The sequence below is a fragment of the Corvus brachyrhynchos genome, unplaced genomic scaffold (genome assembly GCF_000691975.1).
Source record: "Corvus brachyrhynchos isolate BGI_N302 unplaced genomic scaffold, ASM69197v1 scaffold257, whole genome shotgun sequence".
NCBI classification, from domain to species: Eukaryota; Metazoa; Chordata; class Aves; order Passeriformes; family Corvidae; genus Corvus; species Corvus brachyrhynchos.
The window spans coordinates 307,215-318,698 of record NW_008239119.1 but is presented as its reverse complement, the minus strand read 5'-3'; the positions used below and the strand labels follow the sequence as shown (position 1 = coordinate 318,698).

Sequence of the window (11,484 nt, the reverse complement as noted above, 5' to 3'; positions counted from 1 at the left end):
TGGTGGGGGCAGGACGGCTGGGTCGCCCCCTTTGGGAGGGGGTGAGGGGGGCAGGACGCTTGGGTTCTCCCTTGGTGAGGGGACGGGAAGTCTGGGCCTTTATTGGGGCGGCGTCTTGGGTTCTGTCTTTTGGGGAGTGGGCAGGATGCCTGAACTTCCATTGGAGGAGGGACAGGGCGGCTGGGTCCTCCCTTTCTCGGGGGAGAGGGTGGCTGGGCTTCTGTTGGGAAAGGGCAGTCTGCTTAGGTTCTCTTTTTGGGGGACAGAACGTCTGGGTTTCTCCTGGTTTGGGGGGGCGGGGGCCTAGGACGTCTCGGCCCCTGCTGGAGGGGGGACAGGATGCCTTGGTTCCCCCTTTTCGGGTGGGGGACAGGATGCCTGGGTTCCCCCTCTTGTGAAGGGGGGCACGACATCTGGGCCTTTTTTGGGGGAAGCAGGATGGCTGGGGCTCTGTTGGGGGGGGTGTGGATGCCTGGACTCTCCTTTGGGTGGAGCTGAGGGAGGCTGGACGATTGGGTTCCCCCTCTTTTGGGGTGGGTGCAGGACACCTGGGCTCCCCCTTTGGGGAGGGGCCAGGATGGGTGGGTTTCTCCTTTTTGGAAGGCAGGACATCTGGGTTTCTGTGACAACTGGAGGGCAGGAAGGCTGGGTCCTGCCTCAGTTCTTGGGGGCCAGCTGAGCTGTGTCCTGCCCCCTTCTGCAGGGAGGGGGTGTCACCCTGAGGGGTCCCCCCAGGCCCTTCTGCACTCCAGGGTGAGCCAGGCTGCACCCCAGGATAACATCTCCCAAAAAGAACCCCAGTGTTTTGGGTGGGAGATGCAGAGCTGCTCCCAAAGCCCCCAGACTGTCTGGGGGGGGTGTCCTGCCCCCTCAAACACCCCAAACTCGCCATACTGTATGTTCTTACCTGTGCTGTTCCAGCAGCTGAGCTCTCACTGCAGCTCCCAGGGTCGGATCCTGCTCCACCAGGACTTGGCCAAGACATTCAAGTGTGGATTTTTCAAGAAAAAACAAATTGCTGGTTTTGGTGGGTTTTCCCTAACACCCAGAGCCTCATGAGTGCTGCTGCCTTTGCTTTTTCCAAGAAACCTAGCTTGAAGTCTTCCTTAGGAAGGCTGAATGGAATATGGATTTATTGTTATGTAGCCAGGAGAGAGAGGTATTAATTCCACCTTAGAAGTGGAGAAGAGGAATTTCTTGTACAAGTTAGTCCTTGAGCATTAAAGTGAAAGAGGCTCATTAAGTTTTAGCGCTGCTTGTGCTGGCAGGTGGACATTTAACAGGTTTATAAGATGAATAAAATCCATTATTGAAGCAGACAAGTGTTCATGTGTCAGTGTTTTAACCCACACAGCCTCAGGTGTTGTTGAAGATTAGCTGAAAGATTTGAGGCTCCTGTTTTCCAGTCCTGCTGTGTATCCTTGGAAATGTTTGGGGGGGGTCAGTTTTCCTGTTTCTGAGTAAACCCCAAATTCAGTATTTCTGTTTCATACACGTTGTGGGGGGAAGCCAACTAAACTTTCTTAACAGATGTAGAACTGCTGAGTTACATGGCTGATGTGGCAAAGGGACTTGTCTTCCTGCTTTTAAGTCAATTTAATTGATTTTTTAGTTTTATATTCTGAAGTCTTTTTACAGGTTTGGAGTTAAATTCCTTGTCAAAAATGGAACTTGAGCAATCAGGTTTTGTGTCTGTGCTTGGGAAGCCCTGGGCTGAGCTGTGCTCTCTTGAGCCTTCCTCCATGGCTTATTTCTGGTATTGCTTAGGAAACAATTCAAACTTCCTGCATGGTGTTTGGCTGGAGAGATTCTTGCAGTTGCTTCTGGAAATCTGGGGGTTCTCCTTGGTGGATCACCCACTGAGTTTCAGCAGCTAAACTGGAATGCTGGAGCGAGAGGATGGAGTGCAAAGTGATACCACAGAGCTCTAAAAGCTTAGCTGGGGCTCACTGATTGTAATGTAAGCTTGAAATTCAATGGCTTAAAGCAATTATTACCTGAGGGAAGGATGGGGAAATGAAAATGTGGGTCCTGTAGGATTCTCCATTCCAAATTGCACTTTTTAATTGTATGCTCTTAGTTTTCATACTCTTTCCTGCTCGGAGCTGCACTGACAATCACAGCTCACTGTATGAAGTGACCAGAAAATTGGACTTTTCAGCCTGTTTTTTATCTTCTATGAATACACTAGAAGCTGCTTGTGATGCCTCTAAGACTAAAACCAAACTGGTTCTACTCATGTACTTACCTGCCTGCATTACTCTGGGCAGCTCTGAAGAATTCAAGGCTTCATCCTAATACAATACCTGCAGGACAGAGGGATGTCTCTTCTGCAGTGGATTGAGGAACACAGGTCAAAGCTTCAAACTTCCATTCTTCCATCTGCCTCCATTCAAAATCAGTGTTTGCTTTCCAAAGAGAAGTGGTTTGGGTGGGAAGGGATCTTAAAGCCCATCCAGTTCCACCCCCTTCCTGGGCAGGGACACCTTCCACTGTCCCAGGTTGCTCCAAGCCCCAGCCTTGGACACTTCCAGGGATGACTTAAGGCCATCTCCAAGGTCATGGTCGGACTCCTTGACCTTGGAGGGCTTTTCCAACCTGAACAGTTCTGTGATTCTGTGTTTATTTGGTGTGTGAGGTAGTGCTCACTTTTAATGGTTGGGGTTTTTAACTTCTGCCTTTAAAAAGATAGATAAAACCCTTAATTTCATCAAAGATTATGCCCTAATAGTAATCTCTTGCTAACATAAATGAATTCAGCCATTACGATCTCACATAATTTATCATTTTGTTGATGAAGAATGACTTTCAGTTCAGTTCAGCAAATCAAGAGACATGTTTTCATGCCTTCCTATTTCTCTCCCTGGTTTTGGAGGTGTTTTAATTCCTTTTAGTTTTTTTCCAGGGCTCAAGGCCTTGAACCCTCAGGACTGCTCAGGAGGTTCATCTGCAGGACAGCACTCACAGGGCTCTGCAGGAACCCACAAGTTGCTTTTGAGCACAGATACCTCAGGTTCAGTTCCTTGCCAGTGATCCCTCTTCCCTCCCTCTCCCTAGGTACGGCTTTGTGGAGTTTGATGATCTGCGAGACGCCGACGATGCTGTTTATGAGCTGAATGGGAAAGATCTTTGTGGGGAGAGAGTGATCGTGGAGCACGCCCGGGGCCCACGTCGTGACAGCAGTTACGGTTCTGGACGCAGTAAGCACTTGTGCATTTGTATCCATGGCTTATTTTAAATAAAACATTGGTTTACTCTTTTTTTAAAAAGTAATTTAAAAGGAAAGCGATACAAAGTTGTGACTAGTGTTCTGTAACTGTAAATGTAACTGTTGATCTGAATATTTATTAATTTGTTTGTTGTATTAAATTATTTTAATTGATACATTAATAAACACAGTTTCTTGTACCATTTTTATTATTATCATTTCGTTTAACTATTTGAATGGTTTATTTTCAATGTGATGTTTAACATAGATTTAACAGAGACCTCAATGTTTTAATTGAAAGAGTCCTTTGAGGCTAAGATGACTGCCCGTTCCATTTGCTGACCTTGGGGTACCTTTCCATGAGTGGCTCTTTGACCTTTGTGGCCCTTGGCTGACCAAAAAAAAGGAAGCCATGTGACGACCGCAAGCTTTTCCCATTAGACCTGGGTGGTGAGGATCCCAAGGGTTAGAGACAGATGAGATTAATCTGAAATAGGTGCCTGAAAAGCTTTATTCATATCAGATATTCAGAAAGCCTTTAAGCAATGTCAGTAACATTAGTCAACTGGCTTTATTCAGTTTCTTCTTTTAAACTGTTTTAAAAATAATATTAAATATAATTGCATGTTAATTCTAGCATAATTATAGTCCTGTGCCTTGTTTAATTATGAGCTTGTAGCAAAACTTTTTAAATGCTTTGGGTCTTTGTAAGATGTTACGTAAGGGGGGTTGGGTTTAGCCCTGGGGGGGGGGGCTGTGATGTCTTGGGGAACACGCGGGGCAGAGCAGTTCCGTCGGGGCGGAGAGCGAGGCTCCATTTCCCTGGCTGAAGCTCTGCTGTCTGCTTGTCACCTCCTAAAGGTGGATATGGTTATAGAAGAAGCGGAAGAGATAAGTACGGTCCCCCGACCCGTACAGAATACAGATTGATTGTGGAAAATTTGTCAAGCCGCTGCAGTTGGCAGGATCTGAAGGTACGGGGCCCCTTTCCTTACCTTCCCTCTGTTACAAAGCACAAAGGGCAAAAGTCATCTTCAGCAAGGCAAAGTGGTGTGCAGCTCTGCTTTGCTCCAACTCCTGAGCAACTCAATGTGGAGTAGATTTTGGAAGTAACACACACCTTAGTACAGGAGTATATTTGTGTATATGAAACCGTTAATGAGAGGTTGGGAGTTGCACTGCCAGAACTGGTGGCACTGGACAGTGGGAGAATAATTTTAACCTTAGCACCAGCCAACATCATGTACAGATGTTTTATCTTCTTTTAAGCCCTGTCAAAACAGACTCAAATCACGCCAGGGGTAGGATTCACTAGAGATGGAGGAGTTTGCCCATGTCAGTTTGGATTTAACCCATCAACTCATAAGGTGCTACAGCTGTTTGAAACAACAGCATTGTTCTTGCACAGTCTCTCTTAGGAATTTCCACACCATCTAAAGCTGTTTTAAGCAGAGTTTCAGGGAAAGATGCTTCCAGAATGAGTAATCATGCAAAATCTCTGCCAAAAACTTATTTTTGAAGTCCAAAGGAGTGGCAGGTGATTCTCAGCAGTGGAGGTGTTGAGTGACACTGTGGAGCCCACGGTACCTCTGAGTACTCTGGAGGTGACGTGTTGGCTCGTGATTATCCACATCGTGGATTCAGGGAGCAGGATTTCAATAGTAGATGCAAAAAGATTAGTGCTTCCTTATCAAACTGAGCAGCAATGGTTAAACCCACTTGTTCTTACTGGAACACTTTCTCTTATGGTTCTCTTTTAAGGGTGTGTAAAATTTGTTCTAAACAAACTTTGACGTAGTAGAAACTGGTCTGTAATTGAATTGTTACACTAGTTCAGGTACGTACGGAGATGCTTCCAGTGTCTTTGTTATTAATGCTTCACACCATCAGTAGCTTGTCTTTGCTTCTGGTATTAAAATTGTAAGTAGAGCATGGCATGATTAATCCTCCAATGGATGCATTGCTGCTTTTTTGGGAATAGCTTTCATTTCAGTGTACTTAAAAGGGGAGTAGCTGGGTTGAAAACAAACCAAACCAGAGCTCCATGCCCTGTTTCCACTGCAACCAAATTCCACAGGGGCTGAAAGATAGCGTGGCCTGGCAGCTTGCTCAAAGTAGGGCAGAACAGACCCCTGATAAACAGAGGCGTTTAGGAATGGAAATGGAGAAGCCAGGAAGCACGAAATGGGAAAATTAATTGAGCTTGGAGTTCTGTGGGGGGTTTTTCCAGCAGAATGAGCTGTGTTGACGAGGTGGAGGATGAAGGGAGGTCTGCTTCTCTGTGGGTTTCTTGCCACTTCATATTCAACCTTTATCACCTTTCCTAATTATTTTTGAAAGCATGATTTAGAGAGCAAGCATTTTACTTCTTTAATCACTTCTGTAATTTGAAACTTAGAGTCCAGAGCATATTTGACCTCAGACTCGAGGTGGGAGACCTTAAGTTATCATTTGGCTCAAAACTTTCGACCTGGTTCTAATCACACCAACTCTGTGAAGTCATAGTGTGTTACTTGGCACTACAGATGCTGTTTGGGTCAAACCCTTGCTGATATCCCTGTGAATAGAAGAGGCTCAGGGAGCATCGTGTCAGAAGTGAGCAGGGTCAGCTGGAAGCCTGGCTCTGGATTCAAGGCGATGGTGATTCTGTCCTCTTCCCCTAGGATTATATGCGTCAGGCAGGGGAAGTGACATATGCAGATGCACACAAAGGAAGGAAAAATGAAGGTGTGATTGAGTTCAAATCCTATTCTGACATGAAAAGAGCCCTTGAAAAGCTGGACGGGACAGAAGTAAATGGCAGAAAGATTAGATTAGTGGAAGACAGACCTGGATCGAGACGGCGCCGCTCTTACTCCAGAAGCCGAAGCCACTCAAGGTATGTCTGTAATGTATCTCAGGCTGCGTTTACTTGAACATGCAGTGGATTAAGACTTCTGGGTTCCAAAACACCTTGGAAATGTTTAGAATTCTCAACAGGTCTAGTTTTTTGAGAATGTATTAGTGTCCAGGGCAAACGAGGGCTGTGTTCTGAGGTGTCTCCCTTGGTGGATGTGTGGACCTGCTCCCTGAACACCTGTGACTGTTCTTCCCTGATACTCAGCCCTCGCTCCTTGTGGGAGCAGCTGCGTGGCCGGTGGAGCCATGCACATGGAATGGAACAGAAGGTGCTTCTAACACTTCAGCTCTGAACACTGTGTTCTGCTCCAAGCACCAGGACTAACAGTTCTTTCTCAGCTTGGAAACCTCCACCTGTTCCCTGTTTCTCAGAGATTTGTTGCTTTCCTTGTCTGACCAAGAGCTGCTTCAGCAGCACCAAGTGTTCTCCCCTTTCCATTCTGGGGAAACTTGTTGCAAGAAAACTCAGGCAAATCTTTACTGTTCCTAGAAGAACTTGCTTATGAAATCAAAATCTGAAGTCAAAGCTTTATGCCAGTGTCTTACCATATTCAAACTGTGATTTGACTGGGAAAGTGATTATTCCTTAAATAAACTGGCATCTTTTCTTCCAGATTAGCACCCTGCTCACAGCCAGACGTGGCAACAGGGATGAGAGGTGGGGAGAAGGGCACTCTAAGTTTGTAACTGTGTTGCGTAACTCTGAACATTTGGCTGCTGAAAGGTGCTTTAACCCTGTGGGGTTCTGCCCACAGGGATCGTGAACTCCCCATGCTAATGTGAAGCTGGTTCCTTGTGTTGCAGGTCTCGCTCTCGAAGCAGACACTCCCATAAGAGCAGGAGCCGCAGTGCCAGCAGCAGCCGCTCCAAGAGTAGATCCAGATCCAGGTATGTCTTTGTCTTGGGAGAACACTGTTTTTCTTTTCCCTCCCGTTCTCTGCACACTCTGCTCAAACCCTTGCCTCACTAAAGCAGAGCTGTCTGTTGCCTTTGCACTTCCAGGTCTGTGTCCCGTTCCAGAAGCAAGAGCCGTAGTCGAAGCAAGAGCCGTAGCAGAGGCCAGAAAGAGAAAAGCAGGACTCCAAGTAAAGAGGATAAAAGTAGGAGCCGCAGCAGGAGTACAGAGAAATCCCGAAACAAAAGCAAGGATAAATCTGAGGGCTCTCTCCATAACAGCGGAGCAGGAGTGGGAGGAAGGACAGGGGAGAGGCGAGGGAGACCATGAGAAGCAGAAGCAAGGAGAAGAGCAGAAGCAAAGACAGGGAGAAGAGCATTAGCAAGGCTAGAAGTAGTAGCAAAAGCAGGGATGAGAGCAGGAGCAGGAGCCACAGCAAGGATAAAAGGAAAAGTAGGAAGAGGAGCAGGGATGACAGCAGAAGTAGAAGCCGGAGCCGCAGCAAGAGTGAGAAAAGCAAGAGGCGCAGCAAGCGAGACAGCAAAGGCAGCAGCAAGAAGAGAAGGAAGGACAGCCATGAGCGGTCCAGGTCAGGCTCCAAAGAGAAGGAGCAGCTCAAATCCGAGTCGGACAAGAAGGAGGTGAAAGGCGAGGGGGAGGACTCAGTGTCCCGCTCCAGGTCTAGGTCCATTTCCAAGTCCAAACCAAATGTCAAATCAGATTCTCGTTCCAGGTCCAAATCTGTTTCAAAGCCAAGGTCCCGATCCAGGTCTAGGTCTGCCTCTAGGTCACACTCCCGGTCGCAGTCAAGGTCCCGCTCCAGATCCTAATCTTACTGCAGCCCCACTTGGAATGGTTGGAAAAGTCTTTTGTACATGTTTAGTAGCTGTAACCAAGTGATTGAAGTAGAAACCCTGTCGATGCTGTGTATTTTTAACAACCTGATGGTCTGTCTGTCATTAACTGCAGCGCTCCCTCCCTGCAGCGCTCCCTGGTGTGAGGCTGCTCCGCTCATTTTCTATCTGATAGAAAGGTTCTCTTTACATACAGCTCTTCCTAGAGCCCCCAGACTGCCCTGTTTTCCAGGGAGAGCCTTGCAGGGAATGAGCACTGCGCCCTGGTGGGTTTATGGGATTACAGTGATGACTGATAGGTAGGTATGACGGATTCAACAGTCTTTGCCCTCGATTGATGCCCTTCGATGTCTGCCATTTAGTGGAAGTGCTAAGTCTTAAGTTTCATACTACTTTTGTTCCATATTTTTTGGACTTACAAAGTTGTGAATAGCACAGTCAAAAGGAAAAAAAAGAGGTACTTGCAGTAATCTATAGGGAAAAGAACTATAGTTCCATATTCTGGTATTGTGACAATATCCTTGTTTTATATTAAATTTTTTATTTTATTTTTTCCCTGTCTTGCAAAGTACAGTGATTCCCGTTTCCATGAAATTTGAATAAAGACTATTTTTGCTTGATGACACCTGGTTACGTGATGCTGTGTTGTGATTGTCAGCGTTTTCTGTTGCTCAAGGTAAGCCTGAATTTGTAGAGAGTCACTCAGAGAAAAGGTTCTTAATTCAGAAAGTCACTTCATATTCAGTGTAGGCACAGCACTTGAATACAGTCCAGATAAAGAACTTATTTCTCCAGCATATTTTCCAGGAGTTTTTCCTCCTAATAAAACACCTGTGCTTGGTGTCAGGATGTGCTTCTGGGCTTGGAAGCACAGAGGGCGGCGGTGGCTGTTCTGTGGACCTGGGGAGAAGGGAGGGCAGCTTCTAGCAAGAGGTGTGGAGGTGTTCCTGAATAATACCCCAAATTTAGACTTGGGCCATTTGCAAATTGCTCAGACTGAACTTTCCACAAGCTCTGCTCCTGCACAATTGGTTTTGAATGAAGAAGTGACATCCCTAGCACCTGTTCTGCCTGCCAGCAACATTCTGAAAAACAGAAGGCAAAACATATTTTGTGAGTTGTTGGTCTGGAATAAAAAGGTTAGCTACAGCTTCCCCTAAAACTTTCCTTTACCCAATTCCAAGCTGCTCACAACTGATGGCAGCAGCTCTCCAGCGAGAGAGTCACTTCATAAGTGCAAGTAATTCCATATAATTTGATCATTTGGAACTTGTCCTGCCATATTAAAAAGATGAAAGGGTAATAGATCATCAGAGTTGCTTTCAACACAAAATATTTCCCCACACTTTGAGAGGGGTCAGGGCTTGGCGAGTGGCTCAGACTTTATCAAATGTCATATTACCACAGCAGCATGAGAAAGCTCTGTGGAAGTGATATTTAATTTCTTCAGAAGGAAAAGCATTTTCCAGCTATATGTATTTAGTGCTTTAACATCTTAGACTCTCATAATGACATTTTTAATCCTTTTTGCTGCTTAATCTTAGTACAGAAGCAAACCAGCCAAGGCAAGATGTTTGCTAATAGGGGATAATTAACTGAAAAATACTTTTAAGAAAATCTGCAAATTATACAGTCTAGGCAAAGACTAAAAAGTGATTCCAGTTTCTGCTGTCTGGCAACTCTGTTCTGAATGACCGAGCCAGGTTTTAGTGAGCCCTTTGGGAGAAGCATCCGTTCCTTAAACACCTGAGAACAGGCCTTTGGAGGGAGGTATGTGGGAAACCTGTCTGAGTTGCAGATTGTCACTGCATGCAGTAAGAAGAGGGAAAGCCAGAAATCCTTCACGGGTGAGCACCTGGAGCGGTGGTGGTTCCTGGTGTGCAGTGCAGGGGTTGGATCCACCACCCCTTGGTAGGAGCACTGGTGCTTTACTGCCCAGAGTAGGGACTGACCCTGGGACGGGCTCATCCTCCCTGACCACCGTATGTGGGTTGGAGTGTTGGAGCAGGAATTCCCAGGGAATGGACACCCTGGGACATCTTACTGCTGAGAATTAGTGTGAAGCATTGGAAGTGCCCCCACAACAGGGATTCCAGGGCAGGGCCAGGCACATGCCCCAGCTGCTCTCTGCTGCATTGTTTAATGTTCATTTCTGTCTCGTGAACATCACTGAGTGAGTCTCCCCCATTAATTTTGCATTAAAGTGTAAGTTTTGCATCAAAACCTCCAGCTCATGTGGCTCCCTGGTGTGGGGACTTTGCCTTTCCCAGCCTGGAGTTGCTGCAATCTTCGTCTCCTGAAACTGCAGGGATCTGCCTGCCAGCAGGTGTGAAGCCAGGGCAATGGTAATAATATAAAATATTAACAATAATAATTATATTGCATGGCCAGAGAGGAAGATCACTGGAATGTCTGCAATAATCCCAAGTAACGTTTCTGTGTGAATAATTAAATTCAAAGTGAGAACTCAGCTTTAGGCTGGATATATCTACCCAGAATGCACTGACAAATAGCCCCAAATCTGGTTTAGGGTTGGGGTACTTGTTTTATGGGGTAAAAGCACCTTGGAGGTGAGCTCTGAGGAGGGAAGGCAGGAATATGTGTGGTGGGCACGGGGCAGGTTCTGGCAAAACAATCAGTAGAGCAGCGAGATAAAAGGGTAAGAAGACCTAAAATAGGGATCTCTCAACGAAACGTGTAACAATTAAAACCAAATATGGATGGTTCAATTACTCGTAAAGTTTTTTGCCTCCAACACCCCTGTAAACCTGGACCCAGCAAATGCTTCAACACTGGCTGCAAGCATCTACAGGAGTTGCGTTTTGTCTGGAACTTGGTGGCACAGATGAGGTGAGAAATGTATTTGTTTTCTGACTAAATTTAAAGATTCTAAAGGGTATTTTATGTGCCTCGCTCGAGGGATGAAGAATATTGTGATGTGTATTTCAAATGAGCCATTGCAAATCTCATTTATTATTTTCCCAAAACCCCATTCCATTTAAGCTGTCACAGCTTGGGGCCTGCTTGTGCTCTTTCCTCGCTCACCGTGGCGTAAAAACCCCGACGTGTCATTAAAAAATCCTACCCCCACCTCTTTTTTTGTTCCAAAATTCAAATAAAAAGGAAAATAACATTCCCAGATGAGAAAACAAACAAGTTCAACAAATGCAGAGAAGAGGGAGCAATATCCTCTATTACTCCTGGGCGTGGGAGGCGGCGGGACGCCGCGGTCACGATTTGCTGGATGCCGGCGGCAATGGCGATTTACAGCTCCCCTTCCCAAATCTCCCCTTCCCAAATCTCCATCTCAGCCATGACTGTGCCCCAGCGCCCGCGGCCGTGCCCAGGCCTCACCCGGCCGGCTGAGGGAGCAGCACTGCGAGTGGGGCTGTGCCCCTCACGCCTCCCGCACCCACTGCCCCTTCCCAGTGCCCCACGGCCGCCCCCTCCCACTGCCGGCTCCGTCCCAGTTCATGCCTATTCCCGTCCCAGTACCAGCCCTACCCCAGTGCCAGTTCTGTCCTAGGTCCTCCCCGTCCCAGGACCCCGTATCCAGTACCCCATCTACCGCTACCCACAGCCCAGTACCACCCCGCTCCCGATCCCCATCCCCACCCAGCGCCGCCTCC

General features: G+C 46.8%; 1 protein-coding gene across 1 annotated transcript; it reads left to right on the top strand.

Moving 5' to 3' along the window:
- Positions 1 to 1,039: 1,039 nt before the first annotated feature.
- On the top strand, positions 1,040 to 8,480 carry SRSF4 (serine and arginine rich splicing factor 4). The gene is given in 7 exon segments (XM_017739948.1): positions 1,040 to 2,353; positions 3,058 to 3,200; positions 4,070 to 4,182; positions 5,872 to 6,086; positions 6,911 to 6,994; positions 7,109 to 7,278; positions 7,281 to 8,480. Coding segments are annotated over 7 exon segments (1,308 nt in total). The 5' UTR covers positions 1,040 to 2,321; the 3' UTR covers positions 7,832 to 8,480.
- Positions 8,481 to 11,484: the final 3,004 nt, after the last annotated feature.